This window comes from Drosophila ficusphila, unplaced genomic scaffold (assembly GCF_018152265.1).
Source record: "Drosophila ficusphila isolate 14025-0441.05 unplaced genomic scaffold, ASM1815226v1 contig_198, whole genome shotgun sequence".
NCBI classification, from domain to species: domain Eukaryota; kingdom Metazoa; phylum Arthropoda; class Insecta; order Diptera; family Drosophilidae; genus Drosophila; species Drosophila ficusphila.
The window spans coordinates 3,524,149-3,539,953 of record NW_025064092.1 but is presented as its reverse complement, the minus strand read 5'-3'; the positions used below and the strand labels follow the sequence as shown (position 1 = coordinate 3,539,953).

General features: G+C 40.3%; 4 protein-coding genes across 4 annotated transcripts; 2 read left to right on the top strand and 2 right to left on the bottom strand.

Moving 5' to 3' along the window:
* Positions 1 to 6,554: 6,554 nt before the first annotated feature.
* On the top strand, positions 6,555 to 8,879 carry LOC108095495 (flocculation protein FLO11). The gene is made up of 3 exons (XM_017196602.1): positions 6,555 to 6,789; positions 6,929 to 8,424; positions 8,479 to 8,879. Exons 1-3 carry the CDS (start codon positions 6,555 to 6,557, stop codon positions 8,830 to 8,832), a joined length of 2,085 nt encoding a protein of 694 aa, XP_017052091.1. The 3' UTR covers positions 8,833 to 8,879.
* A 929-nt stretch (positions 8,880 to 9,808) lies between these two features.
* On the top strand, positions 9,809 to 13,524 carry LOC108095496 (flocculation protein FLO11). Its single transcript, XM_017196603.1, has 4 exons — positions 9,809 to 10,037; positions 10,102 to 10,260; positions 10,645 to 10,808; positions 10,845 to 13,524. Exons 1-4 carry the CDS (start codon positions 9,809 to 9,811, stop codon positions 12,876 to 12,878), a joined length of 2,586 nt encoding a protein of 861 aa, XP_017052092.1. The 3' UTR covers positions 12,879 to 13,524.
* Positions 12,896 to 13,695, bottom strand: LOC108095507. Its single transcript, XM_017196616.1, has 2 exons — positions 13,581 to 13,695; positions 12,896 to 13,523 (listed from the first exon to the last, which is right to left on the bottom strand). Exons 1-2 carry the CDS (start codon positions 13,599 to 13,601, stop codon positions 12,990 to 12,992), a joined length of 555 nt encoding a protein of 184 aa, XP_017052105.1. The 5' UTR covers positions 13,602 to 13,695; the 3' UTR covers positions 12,896 to 12,989.
* A 161-nt stretch (positions 13,696 to 13,856) lies between these two features.
* LOC108095497 (integumentary mucin C.1) lies at positions 13,857 to 15,545 on the bottom strand. The gene is made up of 3 exons (XM_017196604.1): positions 15,197 to 15,545; positions 14,846 to 15,010; positions 13,857 to 14,655 (listed from the first exon to the last, which is right to left on the bottom strand). Exons 1-3 carry the CDS (start codon positions 15,543 to 15,545, stop codon positions 13,946 to 13,948), a joined length of 1,224 nt encoding a protein of 407 aa, XP_017052093.1. The 3' UTR covers positions 13,857 to 13,945.
* Between the last annotated feature and the right edge of the window lie 260 nt (positions 15,546 to 15,805).

Genomic DNA, 15,805 nt, shown 5'->3' with positions numbered 1-15,805 from the left:
ATCATGCTTTCTGAGGCAAAGAATAATGGCTTGTGAATAATGATCAATAGTATTATAATTTTACTTAAATAGAATAGAACCTTTTTCACATCCTTATATCTGTTGTAGTATATAAATAAAAAAAATATATATTGTACTATTTATTGTGCTGGAAAAATTATTTGTGCGATATATTCCTCAGGTAAAATTTAAAAATACTGTTTGGTAACTAAAACATATAAATGCAAAGTATAAGCGTTTCATGGGACTAAAATTAATTTGTAGAAATATATGGACAAAGTATTTTCTAGTCGTATTACTCAAAATAAATCACGGCTCTCGTTTTTTAATAAATTGAAGCGGGACAAGATTTGTGGTGGCTTAGTCGCGGGCAAATATTTTATTTAGATGCCGTGCTCCCACGCCCACGCATAAATCAAATACCGCTTCCTTTGATTTTCATCTTTTTTTACAAATACTGTTTTCGTTTTTTTTTTTTCTGGCCGCCCTGCTCGAATTGATATTTATGGCCGTGAAATCGGCTTATAACATTACCCATTCCCCCGGCCCACCGCACATATATTGGCCAAGTGTACAATGCTTAGGCGGCGGGTTGTTTACAATTCGGGCGAAAATCGCCCCGAAATCAGATCGCACTTAACGGACGAGAACAATGTGTTGGTTATTTTGATTGGATTTAATTGCGAGCACCTGAACTTGGCCAAGAAATCGTGCGGATAAGGTCTCCTCTGCCGCCGGAAGCCGAAACCCCTGTGAAAATCCAATTTGCCAGCGGATAATCAAATATCGAATGATATACGGGCGTTAATTTTCGAATGGGGGAAATTTGGATTCCATCAGTCGGGGAATAAACAAGCTCCCAATGTGTATTAAATTTATTGGCGAATCTCGGGCAGCTTTTCCACTTAACTGGCAGCTCGCATCCAATATTCATAGATTTCAATTAATTAGCCGTCTGACGATTAATCAGAATTAAGCTTCTTTAATTACGCATTTTTATAAAGAGCCATCAGTGGAGGCATTTATAAAGGTGTAACATTTTTGTGCCATATAAACAAATGAACATTTTTAATTTAATTTTGTTGTAGTTCCCTATCTCTGGGTATTTTAATGTTCATTGAACCTTTTTTGAGTTGATTTTCTTTCACAAGATACCCGTCACTCAGTTTTGATTAATTTAAACTTTTCATTTAAGTATTTCTAGCTCACAGCAAAAGAAAATGGGCAAAAGATAAATGAAGCATTAATAATGCCAATGAGTTGTTCACTTTTTGAATGACTTTTGTATTTTTGTATTGAGGGAAATTGTACATTTATTTGAAGGGTAATTGAACCCAAATCATTTTGAAGTTTAGGGGTGAACATTTTGGAGTGTATGTAGAGTAATGGAAAATATTGGCATTGTAACGTTACAAACTGTTTAAGTTATTTAATTTTTAACCAATTTAAGGTATTTGTTAAAATTTTTTCAGTTTCAAAATTAAAATTTGTTTTGTACAACAAAGTTTAACGACTCAGAGCTTATTTAGAAGTAACCAAAAACCAAATAAAAATATTATTTAATAAATTTAAGCATCAAATAAGAATTCTTTCCCTGACGTTAATATGCAATGACATAAAATACGTAATTTTTTGTTCACATTTTGTCAGCTTCTATTACATTTTTTGTTGCTATCAGTAACATTATCTGTTGGCCACATTGTTGGTTTATCCGTCTCATCGGATATTGGTTATTAATAACCAGCGACATGAAGATGCAGCCATGGCAAGCCGCATTAAAATATTTGAATGTCCGACGCTAATGGACAAAAAAGCGAAGCGCCAAGGCCTCGTTGAATATGTTTGCAAAATTAATCAAAAGCGCAACTGACAGCTAAGGGAGCGTCGCAAGGAAAATAAATTAAAAATACATAAAGCGCTCAATTACGAAATTTGGTACATTTAATTTGTAAGCAAGGCAAAGACAAGGGACTGGGCCAACAAAAAAACAGAAAGAAAAAAAATACAGGGAATAAAAGCAATAGAGTGGCCAAAAGCAGTGTCAGTAGCAATGAAAATGGAATCCAATTTCCCTGGACTTTTTCCGCTTCCCGTGCCATTTGTTTTTTTTATACCCTTGCGGAGGGTATTATCATTTCAGTCAGGAGTTTGCAACGCAGTGATGGAGACACCTTAGACCCCATAGAGTATATTTTAGCAAATAAACATGATAAATGGAAAATGTAACACGCAACATGCGATTGTTAACAATCAACATGCAATTTGTAAGTTGCAAATTTAACACCTAAAAAATGTTAGATAACATTGATTTAACATTAATTTTAATTTTCAATGTTAATGTTATGTAAATGTAATGTTAATTACATTAATATTGCCACGTCATCGGCAATGATAATTAAATATTTTTCACGTTTTCTTGCACCTACAATTCCCAAGTGGTTCTGGTTGATTCTTAGTGGGATACCAGTGAATTTTGATGGATTCCTCAGTTCTCCGGGATGACCGGCAGTTTCTCTGGGAAACTGTTTCCGGTTTTTGGAAGTGTGTGTGTGTTTGTGAAGTGCTTCCTTCTACTGGACTCCACTCCAGGGTGCAGTGCATTGTCTTCTGACTTGGTGAGCATTTTTAAATTAATAAATTTAATTATGATTTTAACTCATTCCCGTTGCTGATCCCTTCCTGCTTTTAGTGGCCTATGGGATGCAGTGCCTCCAAACCCAATAAGGTGAGTACCCTTTTTTTTTTTAAATTAAGTGATGCACATCATCAATTGATGCCGCGTAAAAACAATTAAAATATTCAATATAGCTTGCTCAAAAATATTAAAACAATAGAAAAGTGGACATAGCTTTGATATTGTTTAGCCTTTATGTATTTGGTTCGAGATTATTGATGACGGCAAGGGTATATAAGATTCGGTTTGCCGAAGCTAGCTTCCCCTCTTGTTTTTGTTTTTGCTTTTCGTGTTTCCTTCCTGGCTGTGTTTTTTTTTGCTGGTTTTCGGTTGTCTTCTGTTCCGGGGGCAATATAAAAATTTAATATGCGCCCAAAAGTCGGGTGCAATAAAATGGCTAACAGTCGGTAGTGGCGAAAGTAACTTCAATGTGGAAGCATAAACCATGATCCGGACCTCGACCTCCCCAAATTATGTTGTAAAAGTGGCGAGAAACAAGCAAATGACGACACTTGAGATCCTATTTCCCGGCATTTTCCACCACCCCTCCCCCTTTTCCCGCTGGACAAACAGAGAGTGGAACAGAAGGCCAGACAGTCGCCTCATTAGTCGAGCGGTCAGCAAACGCCACTTGAAGAGTGCGAAAAAGTCGAAGAACCCACTGGGGATGGGCCTTACTCGTACAGTTGGAGTGTCTAAGTTATAGAGGGTCTTTCTGAAAAGGAACAGAGCATATGCACCCTCGTTTGGGATGTCCTTTCTGGCCAGAATCAGAATCTGTCATAACTTACTACCAAGCTTATCGAATGACAGCTCCAAGTGGACTTCAAAAAGGGAAATCTTTGGGGGGGATAAAAACATCGAAGTGAAGACTTGAGTACCAGAAGTGACCCTTCTTAAACTACAAGTTCAAGTGACAGCTGCAAACAGCTTTAATTTTAATTAATTTTATAAGAATAAATAGGTTATTTGTTTGCATGGCAATAAAAATTGCAACATTACAAATATCGTTCTAGGTATTTATTGCTAATATTAACTGTAATCTTGCTTATATTTGCTCCAATTTATTTGTGAGCGATTGAAAAGTTCAGACTTTACAGGAATAGTTTTCTGAATATTGTAGTATTATTTAGTGCAAACCATGCTTACTAAAGGCCATGAATATGTTTAACAAAAAAGTGTACAGTTGCCCAAATAATTTTTTTTAGTCCCTTCTATTAAACTACAGAAACTTTTCTCATATTTTCGAACCAAACCTCCCCTTGGTGATTGAACTGTCCATCGCGGTGTAAAACACTAGCTAAGTGAAACATCAGCGTCCATTTTGGCGGGCCATGTCGACACTTGTAAGTCCTTTAATGAAGAACCTGTCATCAATGTATTTGCGGTTGGACGCGACTCCGTTGCCCCCCGGTTGTCCGGTTGTCATCTGTCATGTACACAAGTGGCAAGTGGCAAGTGCCAAGTGCCCCCCACCTTCCGCCATTTAATGCCCTTTGACCCCTTCGCAGTCACCGCAAATGTTTGCGTGAGTTTGTGTGAGCCGTGTAAGCATCGCCGCAAACTAATGAGCCCTCGTTTAGCAGCCGTGGGTATTTCGGCCCTCCGAATTCTCCGCCAGTGGAAATTTAAAAATAAAAACAACAGAGGTGATTCTAATTTAGAAAGTGCCAAGAATTTAAAGAATGTATGGAAATAAAACCGAAGAAAAGGGGACCTTAGATATTCAAACAAAGATCAAAATTGATTTTATTAAAATATACAACATTTGTAAATTAGAAAAAACTTAATATAATATAATAACTTCTGTAAGCATTTATTATTTCTTTTATTGTTCTTTTTATATGATACTAATAGAAAAATTACTACGATTGCTACGATAATAAAATGAATTAATTCATGTCACACTGTTCCTGTATTAAAACGTTTTTTTTTTTTCAATTCCGAAGTTAATAAAACTTGTTTTATCCTAAACATTTTAACTACTCCGACTTAATGGGATTTGTAGCTTGTGGCTGTAATAAAAGCGTCGAATTCGGAACTATCCGGCAAAGCACCGCAGATATTTGCCGGGAAGCACGCTCCAAATATCTTAAAGCTCCACCGCTCTTTCCCCTCCCTTTGATGAGAAGAAGAAGAAGAAGAAGGGAGGTGGGGGAAGGAGGGAGGGGTAAACCCGTCGAAGCCATCGCAGTGGCGGCAATAAATCAGCTGACAGCGCCTCGTGCATAACTTATTGCACACTTTGGGGCAGCTATATTGCAATTGTTTCGCCACACAAAACGCCAGTCATTGCGGGAATTTGTTTGGGGGTCTTAGCCATAAGCCTTACGGCCAGTCGTCGTAGCATATGCCACAAGGATGCGCAGGATATGCGCCACTGCTAATTGAATCAGCAGCCGCAGCATGAAATCAGCTACAACTACAACTACAAATACAACCGACAACGACAACCGAGGACCCCGGGGCGGATACGCAATGCGAAATGGAAAAGGGACGAGTTTTAGAGCCGAAAGCAAGCAAAAGGATTGCCCCAACAGATTGATAAATCCCCTGGTGAAATGCCTGCGACATAAAAAACCGAAGCATACATTTATGCGCTGCCTGAATAAATCATCTGCTTGCAGTGACGTTCTGTGTTTTTTTTATCTATTTATTTTTTCTGCCCAAAATAAATACGAACCTAATGTTTGTGCGCGTGTGGGTTTTAGCCAGATTTTCGGGCGTGACAGGCTCTCTTTTTTCACGGCATCCACTGCGTATGGACAATATGTGTCGCGCGTAAAATAAACAAAACTCACACAGCGAAAGCCACACGAATTAAGCAAATTTAGCGAATGACGCGTGCAATTAGTGTAATTTTATGAGCGCTGTTTACCTCGACGGCGGGAAATTCTAAGCACTTTTCGGCTCGCAGTTCATGGCTCGAATTTGGCGCCCAAAATAATGTTTGTACTGAATACAATGCGATCGAAGTGCCGAAATCGAAAACAAAATTCCGCAAACGTTGTGTTCGCCACAGCAACCGGTTGGCAAGTGAGTGGAATGATTTCAAATTGAAGCAAAGGAGCTACGGCAGAGGATTCAAATGAGCAAGCAGTTGTTTAGATTCTGGAAACTGTTATACGGCTGAGCGGTTTGGAAACATTTCATTTTAATTAAATAAAAGCACATAATTTATCTTGCTAATGAATAAGCCTCGGAAAATATTATTTTTTTTTAAATAATTATTATTAAATTTTACCGTTGGTAAAAGGTGAAGAAAATTTATTAAAACATTTAATCTATTCTTATTTAATAATTTAATTTATAATAATAAATAAGCAATGCTTAACATTTAACTTATCTATTTTAAGCATTTTGTTTTACCCAAAAATTCGAAAATTTTCTACATTATAAAGAAATATTTTTTTACAAGAAGTCCATTAGAAAATTGTATCGCATTTTTAAACCCAACATTTTCCGTAGGCACTGCTTAACAGAGCTTTCGCAAGCAGTGCGAAAAGCGCCAGCATCGCAGGTGGTGTTCGTGCCAAGCTGTTTTTCGAATTTCAGATTGCGTGGTTTTCGTTTAAACCTTCTTTCTTTGTACTCCGATCCGAAATTATGGGGACTCAATATCTCTGCCACGGAGAAAGAGAATTCGAGTTGTACTGTTGGCTTTCGGTTTTTTTTTTTTGTTTGTTTTTGGATTTCTAGCGGCACTTACAATGGAAACTGGAGTCTGGCACGTATAATTCCGATAGATAGACGCCGTCTGGTTCTCTGTTTGTTCTCATTGTTGCAGCTCCAGAGATTTGCCTTAGCAAAGTACAAGTCGGTCGTATATATAGTTGTTGAAGGGTAAGCTGAAGTCATCAGTTACAAACCAACCATCAAAATGTTTAGAGTGTTTGCCTGTTTTGTACTTCTGTCAGCTTTGACCTTTTCTGAGGGTCAGCGGGATATTTACCCGGGATTCTTACGACCCCAAGGACCAAGGGGCTTTCCGAGGTTCAACCCCAGACCTTGTGGACCATCAATTTGTGCCAAAAGTGGACTATGCTATCGCACTTTTGACAGCATTTGTGAGCTCAACGATTATAATATAAGGATGATGTTCAGTGGCCAAGCTGGTAAGTTATACTTATATCAGTAATACAAAAGGAAAAAAAACTACCTCAAGAATTCATGTTTATTTTTTTTAATAATTTGAAAACATTATAAAAGATTTTTTTAGTAGATTTTTACGATATTTTTCTTTCACTTTTCCAGAATTCTACCCCGCAGACCCTATTTTATGCCGTGGACGGTCTACACACCCGAAACTCATAAATGTTGGATACTCTTACAATACTAATCATCGAGGTTTGCTCGTAGCCCAACAGCCTCGCTCGGGGTTTTCCTCTCCTGTTCCCAGGCCAAGTATCTCCCTTAGTCCGGAATATGTTGGTGGTTACAATGTAGAAGCGTTGCCATATGGGTATGACCCAGTACTTGATTATGTGCGTCCGTATCCGGCATGGAACTTTAACCAGCCACAAGCACCACCGAGACGGCCGCCAGTGAGCAATAGGCCTCCGTATTGGTATTATCCGACCGCGAGGCCCGATTCGACCAATAGACCATGCTACATGGCAGCAACAACTACCACAAAAGCTCCTTCATATAAAACCACTACAACAATCAAGCCATCTACAACGACCAGCACAACCGAAAGCTCTTCAACGTCAACAACCACAGAACCCACAACAACAACCACTGCTGAAACAGCAACGACAACCACAGCGTCAACAACAACAACAACCATAGAACCATCTACAACAACTTCCGAAACAACAACAACCACCACTGAAACAACAACGACAACCACAGAGCCAACGACAACAACAGAACCATCGTCGACAACAACTTCCGATCCAACAACCACCACCACTGAAACAACAACGACAACCACAGAGCCAACGACAACCACAGAACCATCGTCGACAACAACTTCCGATCCAACAACCACCACTGAACCATCAACAACATTACCAACCACAACATCCACTGAGGCCACTAACTCCACCTCAGTTCCAGCAACAACTATAGATTCAACCACAACTACAGAACCAACAACAACAGACTCGATAACAACCACAACTACGGAATCAACAACAGCTGTAGATTCAACAACAACGACAACTTCAGAGCCAACAACAACTACCAATCCTACAACGACACCTATTTCTGATCAGTCCACGTCAAGTTCCACGACAGATCCTTCGACAACAACACCTTCAGATCCAACAACGACAACAACTACAGAATCTTCCACAACAACCTCTGAAGCTTCTACAGCGGACCCTTTGACAACAACAACTACAAATTCAACAACGACAACTGACGATCCCTCATCAGCAACGACAACAGATGCCTCTACATCAACGACAGAAGATGCCTTCACATCAACAACAGATGCCTCTACATCGACGACAACAGATGCCTCTACAACAACGACAACAGATGCCTCTACAACAACAACAACGGATGCCTCTACAACAACAACAACGAATGCCTCCACATCAACAACAGATACCTCTACAACTGCAACGACTGAATCTTCCACAACAACAACTACGGATGCCTCTACATCAACGACAACAGATGCCTCTACAACAACAACGGATGCGTCTACAACAACAACAACGGATGCCTCTACATCAACGACAACAGATGCCTCTGCAACCACAACGACTGAACCTTCCACAACAACAACTGCCACAGCTGTAAGTTAAAAAATAAATGAACATAACATTATAACTAAAAAATCCCATTGACAGATAAGTCCTGTGACCATAGCGATCTCTAACGAAGATGGAAGCATATTAGAATTCCAGTTGGCTTCAATGGCTGTTAACTCGGATACAGGAAATCCAAACTGCAGCGAGGTCACCAATGTCCAAATAACGACAGGATCAAGGATCGTCTTTCAGTTTTCTGGCTGCATTGTGGCAAATAACTCCAGTACAATTACAACCTCAACCTCAACCGCAACTCCAACAACAACAACAACAACAACTCCAACAACAACAACAACAACTGATGCCACCACCACTAACCAGCAAATTCCGTTTTACCATTATTATGGCAATTCAGAATCCTACGCCCAATCGCATTTCATATATACTTTTTAATTGGATATTGCTTTTTAAAACCTAATAAAGAACATGTAAAATTTTTAAAATAACAAACAATTTTTAATAATGTTGATGGCTGGATAGTTAAGAGCTGCTTACAATAAGCTTTAAAAAAAAAACCTAAAATACTAATACTAAACTTTTAATAATAATAAATTGAATTTAAAAAATCTAATAACTTAGTAAAAATAGAAAAAATACATTAAATATACTTGCTCATGTACTATCAGTTTCCATTTTGCATTTATTCAAACCTTTCCTTAACAACTGATTACAAATTATCATTCTCAACATTACCTAAAATATTAAATAACTTGTGACAAAGTATCAGTATCCATTTAAGGTCAGAATTCGATTTTCTTACAATCAAGAAACAAAGAAAAAATATATAAGTCATCATTTCCTATTAAAGAATTTAAAAACTGCACAAAATGTTGTATTCCGCTCCTCGGTATTCCATTTAAATGTATCACGTTTTGTTTATTAATGCTCAAAACCAAAACACAAGTAACAAACGTTAGAGTGCAGTGTTATATCATAGAAAACGTGATATTTGTTGGTGGAAAGCGCCGCACGTGAACCGTGTTCCGCCCTTCAACCCATCGTCAAAATCAAGCTCAAGTTGAAAGCAATATCAGAAATATTTTGCTGACTCATGTTTTAGCTGACTTCTTTCCGAAGAATTGGCGATCGCAGACAATTTCACATGACTCAAGGTTGAGCTAAGCCACGCGATAACGGCCAATAAATTTCATAATGAGTGCAAGACGGAATGAAAGCGGGAGAAGAAGTCGATTGATATATATTATATATTATGGAAGCGGTATTATTATACTTGTGACCCAAACAGGGTTCGCGACACGTACAGGCGAATTTTAAGAGTATGAGAGCACCGAGTGTTAGGATCGCTCGGCGGTATAAAAACTGAATTCAATGGAGGTCACGGCACAGTCGTCTTCTAGACCTTCTCAATATGACAGCCTTTCTTGCAATTGGATTCGCACTCCTCGCCGCCGTTCAGGCTTGGGATTATGGAGTACCTTACTATCCAGCACCGCAGTATTTCGACCAACGATCCCACGAATATCCTTGTCCGCCGACAGGACCCGAAAGTCTCGTTTGTGCTGGAGCTCCGGGTGCTCGACCCTCCACTTTTCCCAATCCCTGCGAGGTTCAGCGTTTTAGAGCTCTCACTGGAATAAGTAAGCAGTCATCAACATTCATTTTAAATAAATGGTACTTATTGAGTCCGTTTACTTATTGCAGATTGGGAGATCATCCACGAGAACCGTTGCGAAACCCTGGAGGTTTGTCCCGACAATTGTCAAGATCAGTACAATCCTGTCTGCGGAGTGTATAGAGATGCCAGGCGAAACTTCAGGAGCGAGTGCGAGCTGCAGCTGGTCAAGTGCCGCACAGGACATCGTGAGTATTGGAGAAAATATTATGTATTTTGGAAAATAGTTATGGGATTCCAGTATAAGATGTTGATTTCAAAATGTGAAGTGATCAAATCACTTATATCAAACTGTTTCTGTTTAATTTAATTAAGCAACACGATTATTTCTGTTGGCAAAAATGCAGAAAACCTGTGCATTAAAAAAATATTATTTTAATGCGCAGAAATTCAGAGAGGTGAAAAAATATAATAACACAATAATAAAACTCAATCTGACAGGCACGTTTAGAACTTTTCAATAAGTTATAACGTGAGTCATTGTTGTATGAAACAATACAAAATTCTTTAGCTAATTAAAATTTTTACAAATTATTATCTGGTTATTATAATAGTTATTTTTTTCTTTCCAGCTTGGCGAAAACACCATGATGGCCCCTGTGAAAGTAGATATCCAGTTCCTCAGTCTTCTCGCGCTCAAAGCTACAACCCCTATGCGATCAACCCCTACCAACCGCAATATGGCTCATCTGGATCGTACGCTCCCCAAGGACCTTATGGATCTCAAGGACCCTATGCCGCTCAAGGACCTTATGGCTCTCATGGATCTCAGGGATCTTACGGACCATACGGATCCCGATCTCAGCCTCAGGGTTATCCCCAAAGTGCTTTCGTGTCGCCAAAGCCCTCTTATGAGGCTCCAGTTTATCATCCCTATGAGATTACCTGGGAAAACCTACCCACGGAGTTTACTGCCAAGCCTTATGTAGATCCCACCTACAAGACCACACCGATCACTGCAACCTCTACAACTTCTACAACAACCTCCACCACCACCTCGACTTCAACCTCTACGTCAACAACACCAATACCAGAAGAAACCACAGGAGTAGCAAGTACAACTCAAAATCCCAGGCAAAACATTAAGGTGAATGCAGTGGTCGAAAATCCCGTGAATGAAACTACTACGCAAGAGCCTTCCACGACGACGACTTCTACTACAACTACAGTAAAGCCTCCAACAACGAAGAAGAGCCCCAAATACGCCACAGAGCCCAGTTCCACAGAATCCACTGTCACCGCTGCACCACTGAAAAAATTGATAACTACTGCTTCGCCGCAACATGCAACAACTACAGCGAAGCCATCAGGCCCTTCTCTTTCGATAAACGCGGTTACAGAATCCGAAGAAGAGGAGACCACTGAACAGGAATCTAGCACGGAATCAAGTACTGCCAAAGCTAAACCTTACCCATCTTATCCATCATACCAATCCTCCAAGGTTTACAAGTCCTCTCCAGTCTACAACTCTACTGAAGCTTCCAAAGAAGAAGAAACCACAAAGGCTTCCATCGATGCAATCGTTAAAGTAAATGCAGTAGAAGAGACTACCGAAAAGGCAGAAGAGACTACCGAAAAGGCAGAAGAGACTACCGAGGAGGCAGAAGAAACTACTACATCCTATCCATCGTATGAATCTCCCAAGGTCTACAATACATATCCAGTTTATGGAACCACTAAGAAACCTGCTGAAGAAAAGAAAAACGAGACAACTAAAATACCTTTGGAAGTCTTCAAAGTAAACGCTGTGGCAGAAAGCACGACTGAGACTACAACTAGCACCGAAGCCAGCAGCTCTGAAGCCCCATCCTATCCATCATATCCAACTTATCCAGTTTACCCATCGCCAACTGTCTACAACTCTTATCCAGTCTACAGCTCCACTGAAGCTCCCGAAGAAGAAACGACTCCACCGCTGGAAAAGGTCTTTAAAATAAATGCAGTAGAAATCACTACTGAAGAGGTAGAACAGACAACTGAGACGACAACGAAATCCTATCCATCCTATCCATCTTATGGATCTCCCAAGGTCTATAATACAAATCCAGTTTATAGCTCTTCTGAAGCTCCTGAGGTAGAAGAAACTACTACTGAGGCTGTAGAAAAGATTGTTAAAATAAATGCAGTGGAAGAAACTACTAAAGAGGCAGAAGAGACTACGGACTCAACAACCACCACGGAATCCATTGGTTCCACAACTCCACCGATCTATCCATCGCACCCAGTTTATCAATCACCCAAGGCTTACAACTCCTATCCGGTCTACAGCTCCACTGCAGCTCCGGAAGAAACTACGCAGGTGCCTGTAGACGATCTCATCAAAGTAAATGCCGTGGAAGAAACAACAGAGGAGAAAGCTGAAGAGACCACTGAGTCAGAAGAACCGGAATCAAGCACTGCAAAGGCAACGAAGATTTACCCCTCATATCCAACATACTCATCCCCTAGTGTTTATAATGCTGATCCAGTCTATAACTCAACTGAGGATCCTGATGATGAGGAAACAACAAATGATTCTTTGGAGGAAGTGGTTAAGATTAATCAAGTCACGCCTACAGAAGCCAGTCAAAATTCAACCTCTACAACGACTGATGAGCCAGAAGTCACTACTGATTCTTCCACCGAAAAAGACGAGAATAATGACATTGGTTCAGGAGATTCCCCCAAGATTGTGAGGACGGAAAGTAGAAATGGAACTGTGGTTAATTTGGAGGTGACCTGCAAACGGGAATCCAAGAAAATTCGATTGGATACTTCAAGCAACGACAACAGGAGCAACATTTATTTCATGTTTTTCGGTTGTTAAATGAATTAATCATATCATCAATAATAATAACTTACGAGATTTTAATGTTTACTAGTATAAAGTTTAGGAAATCATTAAATATGTTCTTCTCAGTTCAAAAGTGTGTGATTTTCAATCGATGGCTTGGAGTGTAATGTTTGGTTGCCTAAGGCCGCGTACCTTGAAGAAGTCAACTTGGTTGCTCTCCAGCAGGAATTGATGGTTAAATACGGTTGGTCGATGAATCAGGAAGATTCGCCCGGTGGCATTCAGGCGATTCACCATCGTATCATAAAACTCCTTCACCTCATCTGCTCTTCTCCTTGGGTTTTTATAAGTCCTTGGTTTGCTTTTAGCCCGCATATTTTGTTTCTTCATCATGATCTTGTGGTTTCGGCGACGAAGTTCACTGAGCACGATCATATTATGTCGCACTTGCTCGAGCTCCCTTCTCAACTCCTTGCGTAGGACTTCAAATGTCCATGTCACTATCGAATTTAATATATCCATACCCTTCTCTAGGGCCGTAAGTTCATCTGTAATAAAGGCATGTTTCCCAAAGTCGATGGCGTAGGAATCCGCATGTCCCCGAGTTTCGTTCACCATGCATTTGGGTTCGCGCGAAGCGACCTCATCGCAAAAAAACATTCCAAGTATAAAGATGATCTGCGGAAGGTTCAATCGGAGGTTAAAGATTAGCTTGTTGCGTAGAATGGCTCTTACCAATAAATAAAAGCGCGCCATGTTTTATAAAATATTATTATTTTTTCTAAAAATGTGTTTGTTGACAAGCTGTAAAGCTACGGAATTCGAAAAACAGAAGGGAGTATGCCAACTTTGCTGAAAAAGTTTACAGGGTTGTATTTTCAAAAAATAAGAGTTGTAAAACTATGAATTTTCAACACTGCAAATTAAAAACTAACTAACACTAATAATTATATGGATTCCTTGACCAGTTTTCAAAGAGTTAATACAATAATTAAAAAAAGTGACTTGGTATAATTTAAATTTTATTCATCTTAAGCTGCTTTATAAATAGTATCAATAAATATTAAATAGCAGAGTTTAAAAAGTCACAATAATTTTTATCAATGAGTTTTGGGTTTGGGATGCTCGGTGGTTTTCTCAGTGGTGCTGGTGGTGCTGCTTGGGTAGGTCATGGGCTCAAAATTCTCTGTTGTGGATTCCGCAGTGGTTTCCTTTCCAATTTCAGTGGTGCTGGGCACCAGTTGAGTGGTGTATGCTCTAATCGTGGTGTTTCCTTGAAGGTTTGTGGTCCTAAAAGCCTTGGTGGTAGTTGAGAATAGGGTGGGCTTGGGTGTAGTGGTTGTGGTTGTGGTGGTGGTGCTACTGGTCATGGAATACGGCTCCGTGACACGACCCACTTCTGGCAAAAACATCGATAGAGAGGAGTCGGTTATCTCGGCGTAATCCTGACCCACATCGGGTATATTGTACACATTGTAGGCATCCACCGCCCTCGAAACGGAAACCATGGGATTCGCCAGGTTAATGATCTGCTGAAATTGCATTGGCGATGGACTTGTGCTGGTCAGCTTGGTGGGTCTGCTCCTCGCTGTTGTGGTGATCCTGGTGGTGGTGCTGGTCGTCCTGGGAGTGGTGCTCGTGCTCCATGGAGCCGGTGTGGCCAGCATGATGTACACCTTCTTCGGATGTTCGGCGAACTTGTGGATGGTGGTTTTTGTGGAAGGTCGCTTGTGTTTGTTGCGGCGCAACTTCTTCTTGCGAGGAGCTTTCGTTGGCGTTTCGCAAGGCCCCGCGTGCAGGATTCGCAGGACTAATCGGGAGGTATGAAATGAGCAAAGAACAGAAAGGTTATAAGAAAAAAGGTGTGGCAAACAGATCGGGAATTTAAATTTACAAAAATGTTTCGATATACAAAAAGCTACATTACACAGTTTTTGCCTTAATAATAATAATAATATAATAAAATAATATAAATAAGTGTTGTTATATTTTCTACAGACCTTGCTTCGTGTGGCACTCTCGTCGTCGCATCTCGCACTCGTTGATGAATGTTTGGGGCAGGGCTCCTCCGATCTCGGCCAGCGCGCAAACTGGTCGCTCCACCTTGGTGCACTTCATCGTCTGGCAGGTGGGAAGACATCTCTCCATCTCCGTGGGCTCAAGCTCTGCATGGAAATCGCTCAGGGCAATTAAAGGAGGTTCAACCGAAATGACAGTGATGGATACATAAAAATAGGAATTTTTAAATGAAGCTTACAAAGTAGCCTTTAATTGGAGTATTAATAATTATACTTTCTTATGCTATTAATATTTTTATAAAAATTAAAAACGATTGTTAATTGCTAACTCACCTGTGCCGTACTGAAAGAGCAACTTAATGTTGGCCGCCTCCAGGAAGCAGCTGTTCTCGAAGTAGAAGTTCTCGGTGCCATTGGTGGCACAGACTGGGATTCCGCCTGGCTGACAGTTTGGTTGGTAGTCCACGTACTGAATCTGCATGGGACCCAATCCCTTGGGGTCCTTCTCATCGGGATCCTGTCCCACTCCCGCCTCTCCCAGGATCTTGGCATACTGATCCCTCGTGTAGTGCGGATCACTCATGTGCCAGTTGGCAATTGGCGATGATTTCTGGCCCGAAACTCTGCAGCTGAGAATTCCGAGGCTCAGGAGTAGTGTCAGGATATTTGTTACTCCATTCATAGTGCTAACTTTAAGCGTCTGCTGCGTTTGCGTTGCAAGTTGCTTGTGACCTCCGTGGCTTTTCATCTAGAGCTTTATAGTGATTCTCCAGCGATTTATCGTGGAAGTTTGCTGCATTTTTCCACTGACGCTGCATTTATCGTGGCAGAAACGCATATTTTCTGCTGGCACTTCGATAAGCACCCACTGAACAGGTGGTTCTGTACACGACCATTCATAATTATTTATCGCTTCTTTAGCTGTGGGTCATTCACGTGCTT

Bases quoted from the DNA above. Each gene is read 5' to 3' on its own strand.
- LOC108095507 (XM_017196616.1), bottom strand. From the start codon at position 13,601: ATGGCGCGCTTTTATTTATTG. The intron at 13,524-13,580 runs GTAAGAGCCATT...AACCTTCCGCAG, and splicing joins TGGCGCGCTTTTATTTATTG to ATCATCTTTATACTTGGAAT.
- LOC108095495 (XM_017196602.1), top strand. From the start codon at position 6,555: ATGTTTAGAGTGTTTGCCTGTTTTGTACTTCTGTCAGCTTTGACCTTT. The intron at 6,790-6,928 runs GTAAGTTATACT...TCACTTTTCCAG, and splicing joins GATGTTCAGTGGCCAAGCTG to AATTCTACCCCGCAGACCCT. The intron at 8,425-8,478 runs GTAAGTTAAAAA...TCCCATTGACAG, and splicing joins CAACAACAACTGCCACAGCT to ATAAGTCCTGTGACCATAGC.
- LOC108095497 (XM_017196604.1), bottom strand. From the start codon at position 15,545: ATGAATGGAGTAACAAATATCCTGACACTACTCCTGAGCCTCGGAATT. The intron at 15,011-15,196 runs GTGAGTTAGCAA...ATTTCCATGCAG, and splicing joins GCTCTTTCAGTACGGCACAG to AGCTTGAGCCCACGGAGATG. The intron at 14,656-14,845 runs GTCTGTAGAAAA...CCTCCCGATTAG, and splicing joins AGAGTGCCACACGAAGCAAG to TCCTGCGAATCCTGCACGCG.
- LOC108095496 (XM_017196603.1), top strand. From the start codon at position 9,809: ATGACAGCCTTTCTTGCAATTGGATTCGCACTCCTCGCCGCCGTTCAG. The intron at 10,261-10,644 runs GTGAGTATTGGA...TTTTCTTTCCAG, and splicing joins CAAGTGCCGCACAGGACATC to CTTGGCGAAAACACCATGAT. The intron at 10,809-10,844 runs GCCGCTCAAGGA...CATGGATCTCAG, and splicing joins ATGGATCTCAAGGACCCTAT to GGATCTTACGGACCATACGG.